This window comes from Gobius niger (assembly GCF_951799975.1).
Source record: "Gobius niger genome assembly, chromosome: 14".
NCBI classification, from domain to species: domain Eukaryota; kingdom Metazoa; phylum Chordata; class Actinopteri; order Gobiiformes; family Gobiidae; genus Gobius; species Gobius niger.
The window spans coordinates 16,486,069-16,502,440 of record NC_136865.1 but is presented as its reverse complement, the minus strand read 5'-3'; the positions used below and the strand labels follow the sequence as shown (position 1 = coordinate 16,502,440).

Sequence of the window (16,372 nt, the reverse complement as noted above, 5' to 3'; positions counted from 1 at the left end):
GTCCAGCACATGCCAAACTCCAGCCTATGTCCTTGAACTAGAGTGAGATGTTTACGAGATGTTATGAGCAGTCGATGGAGCGTGACTTGTTCAGCTGAGCAGCTCGAGAGGACCAGTTGTTATAGTGCAGCTTCTGCTCGGTGCTCTCCCTGGCTCCGCTCTGAGATGACTTCCAGATGGTAGGGGAAAGTGTCTGCCTTTAGGTTACTGCAGGCCAGGCCGATTGCTCTGTTCAGGGGAGAGAAACAGGGAGTGTGCGGACATGTATCACATGAGGCCGTCAGACAGGCTGCTGTTTTTTGTCCATGCACTCTGCTCTCTGCTGGCTGTGAGGTTACAAGAAAAAAAGAAATATTAAAAACGAATTTAAGATGAAGATATGATCGATTGCTCTTGCCGTTTATCTCTTAAACGTCTACCAGGAAACATAGCCTATAGATAGATAGATTTAATAATAGGACGACTGAAATGTGCATTCAAATGGTCTTTATAGTTTGTAGGTAAATGTATTGCTAATAAATGTACATAAGATAATCCTATTCATTTGTTTTAGCGGTAAAACATAACATTGTCCTTAATTCCCTGGACAAAGTCTTACGCATCCCATCTAGTCTCCTTTTGTACAAACGATGAACCTTGACATCGCTCCAGTCGCAGAAACAAATCACGACCGTAAACACGTTTGGTCTTGTGTTGACCCTGCAGTGCATTTCCCAACCTGCTTTAGGACACACAGATGCGCTCTCGCTGTCCCCCTTTCTCCGGGTGCGCGCTATAGGCCACGCCCCCCGCCACCTGGCTCCGCTGCGCACCGCGGACTGGAGGCAGAGCGCAGCGACTCCTCTCCACGGCACCCACCGGCTCCACACACGCAGCCACGGGACACGGACCACGGGCTCGTTCGCTGTCTGATTGTTAATTCAACTCTCCTTCGAAACAGAACACTGTCATTTCATCGCTCTGGAACGGTTGGACAAAGACGGGGGACTAGACCGCATCCTCGCCGCCGCTGCTGCTGCTGCTTCTCCTCCTTTTCTCCTGCTCCCATCCCGAGGATCCCCGTGACTGACCACTTTTCAACTCCGCGCGTGTTCTTCTTCTTCTTCCTCTTCTTCTTCTTCTTCTTCTGCGGCTTGTTCCTGGCTGTTCCACGCGCGCAAGGCAAGGGGAGGCAGTGTTCGGACTCTGGTTGTTGTTTCCCCGGCACCCCGGAGGATCAGCGAAGGGGACCGAGCGTGGACTCCCACCCGGACTGGAAATTATTAAGCCCCCTCACATCAGCGTGCCGCATGGTGGGAATTTCTACCTCCTTGCAGTGTAAGTGCTCGCTCTCCTGATCACTGTTCTCGCATGGACAAACACTCGCAGTTTTGTCCATGGCTAAAAGTAGTCTCCTACACTCGGCTGGATTTTTTACTCTTCATGAAAACTGGTTGCATCTGTGTTTAGTTCGAGAGATAAGTTTCACGCAGTTGTCATTTTCATTTGTGATACAGATCTTTTGCTCATTCTTCAACGCGTTTGCAGATTATGCGGCTCGAAGTGGCAAAAAGAAACAATAAGGATCAACAAATACAACATGCGTTATAAAAGTAAATATTGATTATACAAGTATTGTAAAAGTGAGTTGTGTGTTTAAATATTTTTTAGTTTAAGTGTGCGTTCAGGATGAGGAAAACACTGTCAATGATTTCAGTTGTTCTCTTTCCTCCTTTCATATATTATTGGTATTAAAGTTTTCCAAAAAAAAAAATCTTGACTTTGATGAGATATTTGATTCTAAATCCAGTGTTTCTTTTCATTATTGAGATAGAGCAGATCTGTTTGGATAGGGGAAATCCTCATGTGAACCATAGCTAAAAAAGCATCCAAAGTGAAAATTTGCCTTCTTTTATTGTTGTTGTTGTTTCTGTAGTTGTTGTTGTTGTTGTTTTTGTTGGTGGTGGCTGTGGGAAGGCATTGTTTTGGACACCGGTGTGCACTTGCTTTCGTTTTACTTCCATTCATTGTGCCTAACTGCAGTGGTCACGGTGCTTAAATTGGTCACATCCTTTATGGTGGCGTGCCTTATATTTCCTCTCCTTAGCCGTGGGGTCTTCCATTTAAATTGAGTGAAAAGACTATTACCTGCTGCGTGTGCGTGCGTGTGTGTGTGTGCGTGTGTGTGTGTGCGTGTGCGTGTGTGTGTGTGTGTGTGTGTGTGTGTGTGTTTGGGGAGATAAAGGCACCATAGAAACACACGAGTAAATGAACGGTAAACAAGGCAGATGATGAAGTGAATGAATCTAAGAGCTGCTGGTATTGCGGGTATATAGGTGTGTGTGTGTGTGTGTGTGTGTGTGTGTGTGTGTGTGTGTGTGTGTGTGTGTGTGTGTGTGTGTGTGTGTGTGTGCGTGTGTGTGTGTGTGTGTGTGTGTGTGTGTGTGCGTGTGTGTGTGTGTTTATTTGAGTGTTGTGGTCCACGCTCTGCAGCATCCTCTGTACATCTGCAGACCCTTATTACCTCACACACCTGTTCCCTCCCCCGTCCCGTAGAGAGAGGGGTCGAATCATGCATCCCACTTCTTCCCGTTATAGCGGACGTTTTAAACAGTTTCGTAAAAACAAAAACAAAAAACAGTGTGGGAAACATGTTAGCTCGAGGAGAAACAAAAGCAGTTTCCTTCATAGGTGTTGAAGTCACCGATAAGCGCTTCTTTGACACACTGATTTTTGGATCGTGTCCAGACTAAATAAGTGATGAGTCAACACGATAGAATGGCAGCTAAATCTTTAAGTGGGCTTTTGTCAGGAATTGCTGCTACTGTTTGTCTTTGATGGGGAATTTTGATATTTTACAAATATTACATGTTATCTTCTTCATTGACACTCCTTGTAAACGAAGGACACAAAAGCAATGAAAGACAATATAAGGATACAAATCTTATAAAGCAAAAAACTCATGCCATAGAAATACACTTTTTGTGAATATGACATTGTTGTGATCTAGCAACTAATATAAGTTAAATACTCTCTATGTGTACAGTCCTAAAAGATACACATTTGTCCAAATATTAACAATAACGCGATAAAGTCAGCTTGATAGGGAACAGACTTAAATGTTTGAAGATGGTACCTACTGCACTCTCCTATATAGACATACTGATTATTCCTGTCTGTCTGTTACAAGTCCCTGTGTGAATAATAGATGAAGCGAATGTGAGTGCTCGTACACACTGTGCCCTCTCAGATCGATCGCCCCATTGATGGTTATCAGCGAGAGGGCAGTCCTCTTCTGTGCTTATTGAATTTCATCACCGCAGCAGTGCTACAGGAGGTGGTGTGCACTGAGAAAGGGTCTACGTCTTTGTTTTACTGTGGTCGTGAGTTGGCCTTTACTAAGTACAATATTTAATGTCAAGTCTGAGGACTGCGCCAAAGATTTTTTTCTTGGTGTGTTATTACTCCAGATCCTGTGAAAGCATGTACCTACAGCAGCTATTGCAACAAGAAGCAACTTTATACAAGGACGCTGTGGTACATTACACACACTACAAGACTGTTGTGTGTGTGTGCACTGTGCAGGACACTTCACCGATCCTGCCTCCAGTGTCTGCGTGCACTGGTACAAGGACGTGTGTGTGAGAATGGGTGACAGCACCTGTGAGTGCCCGGTGGAGATGGAAGTTCTACGGTTAATATGTTTAGACCATTTTTGCCATTTATCACAAAAGGAATCATTGTAACTGGCTAAAGGAAAAGAGAAAAGCTAAATAAACAGCAGAATAAAAGTGTGATTTAAAGAGGTGGACGTTTATGGAATCGTTGCAGAACATCCGTGATATGTGTGTGAAATGCAGTGATTTGAACTGGAGCTCATGGCAAAAGGCACTGTGCACAAAAACAATGCCAGCCTTACCCACACAGAACTGAAATGTGTAAAAAGGTGCATCTCGATCCGAACGCAGATGACGCCGTGTCATTAATTAGAGAGACAGCTGTGCAGGTTATCATCGTCGCCTCATATTGGATCACACAGTTCAACATATGAGCCGCAAACATAGACAGGAGTCGGAGTCTTCCAGACGGCTGCCGTGTGCACAGACCCGGCTTGAGTCACTAATTAACTTTCTCCCAGTGTATCTTCCATAGACAGACAGACAGACGACCATCTCTCTCCTCCACTGTATGTGTGACGTGAATGCCCCACTCTCTGTTTATTTTCCTGCCTCCATCTGGACCGGGTTGATATTGTAATCGCGCTAATGCACGTTGCCTTTTGCTCACACACACACACTAACACACCCTCACAATGTGCCATCCCGACAAGCCGCCTTTTCTTATTCCAACAGATAAGGCGTTTGGATGAGATTGGGAGGCTGTGAATGTGCGGCTGGGAGAGAGAGAGAGTTCACATGCAGGTGTCTATACAGAAGCACAAAGGGGCAGGCACACAGGTTTAATGGAGGTAAAAGTCTGGTTTCACTGCACCAAAGATATTAGTATAGCTGTTTTTTAAAGATGGTGGGGTGGTGATAGAGGCAAGTGAATATGTTCATCTTCACTTGCCTCTATTTATCTGTTTTTCTTAGTATTCACCTGCCACTCAATGTACATTTAGAGATTGTGCCTTTGGGAGTTTTTGGACGTACAAAAAAACAAAGATAAACACTTTTTACTGTCATTGTCCAAATAAGACTATAGTATTCCCATCTGAAATCATCATGCAATAATGTTTTTGATCAGGGTGTAGGGCTTCACAATGGTATGTAGCGATATATTTTCTACAGTCAAGAGTCGAGATCTTGCAACCTCATCGAACATCAGCAAAATCAACAACATGAGCACATCCGCCACACCGATCATTATGAGCAGATCTCAGTTATGTGAGAAGTTGGGACACGGGTCTGTTTCGCCTTCGCAGCTTTTGTTTGGTGATTCTGGAGGCGCCGCAGACAGCTGCGATTGATGGGGCGTACAAGCGGTGAAACGGCGCGATTAGGAGCCCCTTTCTCCTTAGTTCACTGGAGGACAATCGTTGAAGAATGGAGAGGCTGGAGATGCCGCGAGTCCATAAAACCCTGGCCGTAAAAAAAAAAAAAAAAAAAGTCATTTTTGTCCACAAGCAAGGAGACAGGCTTTGAAAGAAACCAACAGGCAGAAAATCAGACAAATTGATAGAGACAAAGGCACGGGGCGGAGAGAGGACACCGACCCCCTGCCATGCTCTCTTGCCTCAATCAAATCTGCACCTATCAACCAAAACCAAAACATTGGACCACTTAGGCTGTATAGTGAAGTGCAATTGAATCAAACATCAAAGTATTCTGTCTCTGTTGGGTCTCATTCCTTTTTAAACCGAATATTATCCTGGACATGTTTCGACTCTGCACAGTGAACTCTTCCCAAAATTTGTTCAGCCCCGAGAGTCAAAGTATGTTTCACCCGATGATCTCGTCCCCGTGGTTCCTGAATATACCTTTTGAGAGAGCAAGAGTAAAAAAGCCCCAAAATACTATTGGCTATGAACGGCTCTGCAGGGTGTTCTCTGTCTATCCAAAGCAGGAACCATTCGAGTCTTTCTGCTCCCCAATTTGTGACGCACTGCTCAGTTCTTTCTCATTAATTTTGATGTATGGATCGGGACGTGTGCTTTGTGAAAAGGGCAGCCTGGTAAAAAAGCAGTGTAATTAAGATCCAGCGGCGGAGAGAGAGGAGAGAGGAGTGTGGGAGCAGAGATGAACGATCAATAGATGGAGACAGTGGACTGTGTGTTTTTTTCCCTGCGAGTATTGATGTGTTCAGTCAATTACAGCCAAAGAAATAGCGCGTGCGTTCAAATACGTGTGGTTAAAATGACTAACACACTTGTACGTTTAAAGATGCTGCTGTCTATTGCTAATAATAAAGCCTGTTCCCTGTGCGCGACTTGACTTGCGTGATGGGTGTTGTGGTGCGAAAAGGGCTTTCAGCTGTTACCAGTTAGCGGCACAGTCGGCGCGGTGACGGGATAATGGTCGGACGGTCATTCGGATGTGTGGCGATTGTCCTGTCGTCAAAACCATCAGCAGGTGTCCTAGAGGGGGGATGAGGTTGATATATTTGTGACTAATCGCACAAACTCTGACTTCGCCCAAACTCTTTTGAGGGTGTGTGGATGGTTGTCCTTCAAAATGAGCTGTTATTAACTTGTGGAACATCTCTTTCACGAGACGTTTCAACGGAAATCAAATGCATCTCACCTGCTCCTCTAAAGACGGCCCTGGTTTCGGCGTGAAGCCCTTGACTCGTACAGTGTAGGGCCGCTCTTGTACGACACACCTCCTCGACCCCGGCTGCTCTTATAGATTTGCGATTGACAAGCACTTTGGTCGGCGCATCTGTTCCCCTCCCCTCCCTCCCTCCATCATCCCGCCGCCATATGGACATGTCATCCTCAGCTGCGCGTTTCATCGTAGCGTAAATGATGTGTCTCCATGGTAACCCGACTCCGCTTTTAGACAAGTGATATGAATTATGTTTTTTTTTTTTACCGGCGCGCTCCTCTTGTCCAAGGTGTCTAAACACACACTTCTGAAGATGCGCCTTGACGTTTATATCGCGCCCCGGCCCTCTCCTCCCCCCCCCCTCCCCCCGCACGATAACATTCCCCGATATTCCAGGACGCCTCTCGGAAGTTTTATAGCTTCGGCAGTGGATGGATGTGTTTGCGATGGAGCCATTTGTGGAAGAATCCAAGCTCTTTTTCTTTGGTCCAGGATTTAAGCAGCTACAGATTGTGGCGAAACTCCTAAGTCCAGCTCGGAGCGCAGACTCTCACGAAGCAATAAAAACACAGAGGGGAGAATAAATCCATCTTTCCTTGTAAGGTAATTTTTTTGCAGATGTTTCAAGATGTTTGGCCTGAATGTTGCTAATTTTTTGCCCATCTGTCTCCCCCCCCCCCCCATGTATCTTTATCAACATCTGTTTTTTCAGCGCAGCGCAGGAACAAGTATCCTTTATACGCCAAAGGGTTCCCAGTCCGACCTCTGCTTGTGCGATTAACTACCGCTGCCTCTCTGTATTCACATGTGCTAACCATTAGAAGCTCATACTCCGCGCAAAATGTAATAAGTTCGAGTTTGGGGAAGAGATAAAGGCATGTTTTGGTTCTCAGTTCACTTTTTTTTTCATCAGGATTTTGTGTACAGACTGTTAGGCCTCCCCGGTGAGAGGACAAATGACTGCGTGGTGGTCGGTTTTAAGATGTTTCAGTGAAAAGAAATGCGTCTCGAGTTGAACCTGTGAGTGTCTGTCCGTGACGTGACGCTGCGGGGAGTTGGGAGTAAAACTGGGACATATGGAGGTTATAGAGTTGAAGTAGATATGCCAGCATTTTGGTGAATCGTTTTGGCTGGAGCACGCTGGACATATTCACTGTATTGTGCTCTATTGAGATGGAGAGTGCAGCTTAACGAAACATTTCTTTGCCTCATTCGACATGGACTTAACAACACAATAGGCATATAATGGCACAATGTACTGTGTGGCACATGTCATTGACGATGATGATGATGGCATGCTGGCTCTCTATTGTGAAGGCTGAAATCTACAGGAACTTTATAAGTATGGGAAATTACCATCATGTTTATACATCTTTACACATTTTCTCATATCGTTGTGCTTGTCTTGCAGGTTTGACTGATTATATTTGCCTTATCGAATGCGATTTTGACGACCACTAGTGCGACCTGTATTCGGAGTGCCTGGACCCTTCTTTTGTGCTATCTTCAGTTCGTTCGCCTTTGCTGCATAATGCTATAAAAGAACTTCTCATGAATGAACGATGGGAAAAGTTAGTGTCGTGATTTGGTGGAGCCGTGTCGGTCGTCTGGTGAGCGCTTGTGGCTGTGCTCGGTGCCATTTGGACACGAGCATCCTTAAAAGACTGCGGGAAAAGAGAGGGACATACTGTATTTAAAGGGGGCCTATTATGCAAAATCGACTTTTTCAAGCTTTACATCATGTTATTAAGTCATTCCCTCATTAAAAACATGCCTGAAGTGTTGCCTTGGCACATTCACGTATTTTCGAGTAATCTGTAGAAACTCTGATGGCAGCCATTTTAGGGATAAAACGCCTGATTCCTTCAGGAAACGCCCTCGACCTCCAGGATACGCCTCCGACCTTTCGTCACCAGCCGAGTAACCAACCACTGCTCCTCAGCAGAACCCCCATCCCCCCAGTGTCTAGCCCTAAGATGTAAACAGAGTCATCATGGAGGATTAGCTTCATGTGTTGTGAACCGGAGCCACAGCAGACTTTTACAAAGACACACATCAGTGTTTCTGTTACCGAAACACCCAGGATTAAAACCGGTGACAAGAACACTTATTTCAGTGTCTGGTTCTGCGCTGGGCCTTGATGATGCACAGAGCCTCCGGAGAAAGCTAATGCTAAGCTAAACCTCGAGTCATCACGTGGAAACGAGAAATATGCACAAATAAAGTCAATAAAACCACCACACACATAAAGAACCGTTTAACAATGATCACACACGGAGCCAGGCTTGTTGATTTGGAAGTTTATTGCTCACATTTCATCTACAATGGGTCATAGCCGAGTGGTTTTCTCCCGGAGCTAACAAGCTAGCCGCGATAAGCTAACGGGAAAATTCATTGAATACAAGCATATTATGCATTGAAAACGTCACTAAAACAGGCAACTGCTTGAAGCAGCCTTTATGATGATCACACACGGAGCCTGGCTTGTTGATTGTGTAGTTTATTGCTCACATTTCATCTACAGTGAGTCGTAGCCGAGTGGTTTTCTCCCGGAGCTAAGGCACTATTAGCCGCGACAAGCTAACAACCTTCACCTTCACAACATTCATTGAAAACAGGCAGCATATTATGCACAAATAACGTCAATAAAGCAGCAACTACTCGAAGCAGCCTTTACGATGATCACACAATGAGCCTGGCTTTACACATTTGTGGTTTATTGCAGACTTTTCATCAACAATGAGCTGTAGTCGATTATAACAAGCTAACGGGTAACCTCGAAAAACCACTGTCCACCTGCACAGATAATGTCCGTCTTTGAATCGTATGGGCTCCTGCAGATCCTGGTGTCGTCCATGGGGGTATAGTTAGAGATCCATAGGGCATGGCAGATGCAAAGAGAGAGCCTCCAAACAGCAGTTATTTTTCAGGCAAGAGCCCCTTCCAAGCGTCCGGTGTGGAAGGTTCGTTTCCAAATAATATCCTGTGTGGCCATTGTTCACAAAGTGATAAACAGTAGGTCCTTTCCAACAATAAAAATTAAAATGCACCGATCGTAGTTTCAATACTGTTGAGACAACGAGCGGAGTGTTGACAGCGTGTGGAGGGGGCGTGTCGGAAAGGGTCAGAGGTTCTTAAAGTGACAGAAGCCTATTTCAAGTCATTTGCTAACGCCATTTTGAAAGAGCAATTTTATACAAGGCAGTTATTCTAATTTACTGCATTGACAGACCAACAGAAGGTTTCGTCATCATTGTAGTGTGCTATAGACTGGTGCTATGTGGCTGAAAAAAGCATAATACCCCCTCTTTAAGATCACTAACCACTGCCATGTGAGGCCAGAAACCACAGGAGATGGGAGCCAGTGAGGGACAAAGGAATTGTCACAGAGTGGATTTAAGGCATTATTTATGAGTTGCTGCGTTTTCCTGGTAAAGTCTATTGGAAATACAATGAGTGCTTCGGAAGCATGGCGAAATCACATGCAGTGAGCCAGCCTATATTTAACTGCTCTGAAGGAGTCGGCATCGAAAATCTTAACCGCGGCTCCCATACACTTATATATAGCAGCTAAACTGTAATAGAAAATTATAGTGTAAGTGCGGTTTAGAGGTAAATGCTGTGTTTGTGGCATGTAAGGGAAAGATTTTGAGAGAGCTTTGTTTTGTGATACTGTATTGAGGAGATTTATATTAGATTTTTTGCATTTCAATACCAGCTCCTGTTCTTTGCTTGTTTCCATCCAAAGCGGGTGGTTGGACCCATTCTCATCAACTCTTTGCATTTGAAGGGATATTGTTGACAACAGGAGACACAGTGATAATCATTCATAACAAGTCAATATTATTATGTTTCAAATGATGAAAAATTTTGCCCCAGTAGTTGACAAGTCAAAACGTTTTCTGAATGGTAGAAAGTCCATCAAATACCATCTGAAACAAAGGTAATACTGTGACTGAAACCCAACCCAATTTCGATTTACCATTTTCCCCAAGTCTGACGGGATTTGTTCAGGATTCGCTCAAAAAGGCCAAGGTTCCTTTTGCATCAGATATTTTAATTGACAAAGTTGCCTTAATGAATTCACCCCCACCGTAAGGGTTTTGGAAACTCACCCTCTTCATATTCTGAATAGTACCTCGTGAGCCTCCTGACAGCTCTGCAGTGGTAGTCATGGAAACAGCAGGTACATGTACATGTACGTGTTTCACCTGAGACCCCCCCGAAATAGAGAGGGGATTGGGGCTGGTCAGGAGGACAAGAGCTGGAGACACTGTGCTCATTTAATTCCCGTAGTCTTCCACTTGCTGGTGTTTCACCGCCATCAGGGGGTCAGTCCTCAGGCAGACGGGGCGGCTGGGGGGTTAAGTTCAGATTGTGGACTGCACAATGCAATACAGCTGTGCAGCATTTATTACTATGGGAATTTTACTGATTAGCACATTTCTTAAGAGTGAAATGAGTTACAATTAGCATTAGAATCATAGCGTGAGCAAATGTCAACAAAGAAAAGATTATCTGCAATTACGATAAAGAAAAGAAAAAGTGAAGCCTCTATGTCAGTGGTACTCAGACTTACAATATCTGACCTTCCTTGCACCACATTGTAAAATATTTGACCTACCAAGTACAGCTACAGTCTAGATTAATGTCAAATCAGGACTAAAAGCATCTACGTGGATGCATTATGAAAGCACTTATCTCTCATGAAAAATGAATAAAGTCTGAAACTGCAGATGACCAGCAGAAGCACCACCAGTGGATACAGGGAGTTTGAGAACCACTGCTGAAGATTTATAGAGAAAGATCCCTGGGTGCTGCATGTACTGAGTAACAACTAAGTAATAGGCTGCAGTCACTACATGGGTAATGCCCATTAAATAGTCATGCCCAGTCTGGTCTCCTGTAGCTGTAGTGTGTGGGACATTGCACTGTACTGGACTAGCCCTGTCCTGCGTTATCTTCATTTGTCCCGTCACAGACATCCTGAACCGGTCAACATCCACACCCTGCCTTCCCGGGTTCCCATCCTCTCACCCTCACCCCACACACCTCCCTCCCCTTTCTTTCTGGTACTCTCCTCTGGTTCCTGAGGCAGTGGGGCTATCTCTGGACGCCGCCGGTTCCTCTCATTCTGCCGCTCCATTGTGTGGAGCGCTGGGTTTGGTCGTGGATCCCGGGGGCAGCCCAGCCGGGAGGGGGTCAGCGGGGGGAGGCAGGAACGGCCTGGTTCCTGTTGCTGTGTGAGTTAAAGGAACTGTGGCACCGCTTTCATTAGCGCCGCAGATATTTTTGCGCTGACAGCATTGTGCGAGATGGTTGTGCTTCATGCTTTTGCTTTGGGATTTATCACGATCGTTCCAAGTTTCTTTACAAGAAAAATGTGCAAAATGTAGTATTTTCTATCAGGCAGGTTTTTTATTTATTTATTGACCTGATTTTACCAGGATAGTCCCACTGAGATTAAGAATCCCTTTTTCAGGGGAGTCCTGGCCCCAGAGGGGAATCTATTGTACATGTTTTTAGTGGTAGGGGAAACCGGAGTACCCAGGCTATAGCCAATAGTTGTGGCTGTTCTGTCCTGTTCTGCCAGGTCCCAGCTCTGACAGTTTGTTGAATGTCTCTCCGCACTCCTCACCCCCCCAAATCCATGTGTAGACTCGTGAATTTCTTTGAATTGTTTGAGAACCAAGCATTTATGGTCCAGTTGTGACTCTACCTGTGTTGTTGGGCCCAAGACTAGATAAATAAAGGCACCATCTTGTAAAACAATATACTTGCCATAATAGGCATATTACTGCACGGGGGAAACGGTGCGTGACACTGTAGCTTGTAAAACAATTTGTATTACTTCCACATGAAAATAAACGTTAACTTATTTCTTTTGCCTCCATGGCTGTGATGTGCTCTGTCTGTCTGATTGACACAGCCGCCTGTCACTGCAACTCACTGTCAGGAAGATAGATGGAGTTGGCAGGTGTTCAGATGTATTGTTAGCGCCCCCTAGTGACATTAAAGCTATGTCCCACCCTTTGCGTAAGTCATCCTGTCAGAGCTGCAGCATATTTCTCTTCTTCTCTTTTTCTTTAAATGTCCTGCTCTCTTCCTCGCTCACCACCCCGGACACTTCCTTGTTTTGTTTTCTGCCTCCCTCGCTTGTCGGCCGGGTGTCACTCGTGCCGACAAGAGTGGCCCCATTCATCACGGTGCTACAGAGAAATGTACAGCGGCTCTTGTGCCGCCACTGACTGCCACCTCTCCACTCCATCACTGGCCAGAGATCAGATTGGAACGGGGCCAAGCCACTCAGCGCTGGATAGATGAGAGAGGCTGTTGTGTGTGAGTGCGAGGAGAGGGTTTCACGGTATGATATGAGTCTGGTCAAATGAAACTGCTGAAAGGGAGCGAGTGCAACACTGTCATTATGACTTGCTTAAGGAGAATATTTAGGCACATTGCACCTTCATATACTCATCAAAAATATACCTATATTAATCTTGTTGTTTCATTTGTGCCTGTTTTAGTGATTTAAAGCAAGGGTCCGCACAGCAGTAAGAGCTCCCAATTTTTTTATTTTTTATTTTTTTTTTCTTCCTTCATCAAACATGCCTGTTTAAGTGACTCATAATGCCAGGCCACACTCTTGTGTACGTCACACAGAGATTCCCATGAATCTAGACAAGCAGTCCTGTCTATAGCCAAACTGTCCTCCCACCACTGATTAACATGTTTGCCAGCACATAATCAGAAGAAGAGTCTTTGAGTGTCCAAAAAGCGCGATACAAGTTCAATGTATTTGTCTGCATCCATTGGGTTTGTAAAACTGGTTAGTAGTACTGAGGAAACATGTTCTGAAAAGTGGATCTTGTTTAAAGCATAACAAAGTAACTTGTGCCCCTAGTGGCCATAAGCGGCACTGCAGGTCGTTTTTACTCATTAAATGTCTGTGAGAGTAAATACTACGCTGACAGAAAAGACAAAAGGAGAGAGGGATATTGTACATCCAATTACACACTGGAGATGACTTTTTCATTCAAACGCTGTAAATACTGTTTAATTAGTACCAGCCCGCAGTTAGCTTTGCCTGCTAGCCTGTTAGCTTCTTCTTTGTGATTCCATTAGTGTGTATTGGGGCCTCCGGGTCAGTGTAGGAAAGGTCAAGTGTGATTTTCTGGCCAGATCCACTAGGGGAGATGAAAGACCCCCCAATCATCCCATCAACACTTGTATTACCCCCAGAGGGACTAAGAAAATGATTTATTAAGGTAAACAAGTTATGTAGTACTGCTTTAAGTTTAGTAGTTCATACTTTAGTCTTTGCACCTCCGGCCTGATTTACTGAGCCAGGTGTTAAATTTCAAGTACTACTTAACATTAGCACATGTGATTTTACAGCGTGTTGCACTTGATTTATCACTCCACACTGTTTACAGTATATTATTAGTGGCGCGGATCTAAATGAATGAGTGAATAAATGAGTTTGGGCTGTGCCTTTTAGCGTTTATGAGAAACAAAAACTGCACCTACTTTTGGCACCTCTTCAGCACGCGTTCACATCTTATTTTCTTTACTCATCATACCTACACCAATCAAGAATATCTGCCTACAAAACGTTGCTTTTATGAAAATATTAAGTACGCTGATTTTCTCTTTGTGACGGCTTCCTGCCATGTTTACCTCACCGGAGCAACCTTGGAGCAACCACATAACACAGAACCACATAACATACCTTACATAGCAGGCTGAGGAGCATTAGGGCCATGAGCAGCTGAGAAGAATTCAGCCACACACACACACACACATTCACAAATACATCCCCATAGAAAAAAAAGTCATTTGTTCTAGCTCATTAGCATGTATTGTGGCGAGCGGGCGTAACACAGTGAAAGGTGAATTGGTTCCTCCACAAATAGCGCACCAGTCGACAGCAGCCGTGGTGGTGGTGGTGGTGTTGGGGGAGAATGGAGGGTGGGGGGTGTCCAGATGGCTGGGGACCTGCCGCACACACACGGAGGCTATGGCTGTTTTTTTTTTGTTTTGTTTTTTCCTCTCCGACTGCACTCTGCGGTTTTGGTCTCGTTCATCTTTCTTGCACTTCCATCAGCGCACACAAGCACTAGCTAATGTAACCCTCTTTGTGTGGAGCTGTTCACATGCAGCCATAAGGAAAATGTGCTCTTTCTGACCTGATGTCAAGAGTTGCTCGTTGTAAAGCTACATTATGCCGTAATGCAGTTGTTTTTCACTTTTACTTTGAGCTGCCAATCATCATATCTCATTTAGACAACATGTATTTGACAATAATTTGATTACCGTGTACAACTAAGCCAAGGTAGTGAACAATTGCAAGGCTGTTGTACATGTAGCTTGCATTGACAGTACTTGCATTGACACCCACTGACGGTGCTGCTGTAGTTTCTCAGTAAGACATTGCATATTGTACCATGAGGAAAATCACTGTATTCGGCTTGCTTTTATGAACGATAGCGTAGGTGCTGCGCGTGACTTTGCGCCTGTAAAAATATCGATTTTCTGATATATCGCAATATTTTGTGGGACGATGCAATACTTTTTATTCTGATATCGATACTTTTGATGACGTCTTGCATATTAATGAGCGACGTCATGCATATTAATGAGGCAGCGGTGCTCCACTTTTTTTTAATGATAGTTTTTATATTTATAAATAAGATTCATTTGGGGTTGATTTATTCCTTCATAAATAGGACTGTGGTTTCTTGTTTACTGAAATGTAAATGAAGCAACAGATCTATAGACCCATTTTCAGTGTGTAAGTCAGGGCTCGTTTATCGACAAAAGGGGTACAAAGCACATGAAAAGAAATGTAAATGATGAATAATATGTACAGTAGTATGTTAAAATAAAGGCTAAAAGTAGCATATTTTTTTTATTATTGTGTAGGTTATTGTGTGCAATATATCGATTATCCCAGAATCGGCGTATCGTGAGATTATCATTATCGTAAACCATGTATCATATCGTATCGAACAGTGAGGTACCCAGAGGTTCCAACTCCTTGCCATAATGCATTATTTGTCTCTACATCTTACACAGTTTGAGCATCTAAATTGGAGTTGTGTGAATGTAAAATGTTGTCTCCAAACCGCATTCCGATCACGTCCCTTTTTTGATTTGTCAGTTAGATTTTCGCTTTAATGAAATTTTTTCATCTTTATTTTTATGGATTTTGCCAGTTTGATCACTGGAATGTGACGTGGTTTTCCATTTCGGGCACGTTACGTCAGATTGCACAGGGGATGAGGCCATTTTGATGACAGAAAAAGAAGATTGCAGAAGATGACATGGCCTGGTGTTACCTTTTCCTCTTCCTTCTTGTGTGTGTCTGTATAACAGTTACTTCCCAATCCTCTCTCTCTGTACTCCGGAAACACTGTATTTTCTTGCGTCTGCTTTGCGCGTCTTGCGGTGAATCACTAATGCTCTCCACTGGGCTGTGAATGATGCCGGGTGCAGGGGGGAGCTCTCTGCTCGGCTGTGTGGACAAGCAGTGCTGTGTCTGACAAAAGAAAAGGTTTCCATTTCTCGCTTTGGTCCATGTTGCTTGTGAGGGAAGAGGCCGTCTCCGAGGAGTCGATGTTGGGTGGTCTTCAGTCAGACCTTCAAACGCCTAGTTAAGAAGCTAATGGTGGCTCCAGGGGCAACAATGGATACAAATTGTTTGAGTCCTTATTAATCTCGCGCAGATTCTTTTATCACATGGTGGTTTTTATATATAACTTCTATTCAGTTGTGCATCTATTTTCCTTCACTTCATCATCTTCCTGAGATAAATACATTTTCGTTTTAATTCAAGGCAGCAATTGCAAAGATCAAAAGAAACAGTAATCGGAAAGTGGGACTATGTAATACCATAAATGCCCTTGGAGCCGGAATGAAATCAATGAACAAAACAACTTGCGTAACATTTTCGTAAAAGCTCTGAGTTGTACAGGAAGGAGTCTTATGCTGATATTTGTAGTGGATTGTTTAATATAATACAAATATAACCTCTCCGTATTGAATAATGATTCGAGGACCATGTGCCTAACAGAAAATCCGGTTTTAGCTACTCTACAGTTTGAGGGCCACAGCATTATACAATAAAC

General features: G+C 44.2%; 1 protein-coding gene across 4 annotated transcripts in view; it reads left to right on the top strand.

The window, feature by feature from the left end:
• Positions 1 to 783: 783 nt before the first annotated feature.
• Positions 784 to 16,372, top strand: part of runx1t1 (RUNX1 partner transcriptional co-repressor 1) — a 54,475-nt gene continuing 38,886 nt past the window's right edge. Inside the window, exon 1 of one of the 4 annotated variants that reach the window (XM_079571561.1) lies at positions 784 to 1,317. In XM_079571561.1, the coding sequence (XP_079427687.1) occupies positions 1,290 to 1,317 (28 nt within the window). In that variant the 5' untranslated portion in view covers positions 784 to 1,289. The remainder of the gene's footprint in view (positions 1,318 to 16,372) is intronic. The other 3 variants (XM_079571560.1, XM_079571563.1, XM_079571562.1) reach the window with 3 other exon arrangements.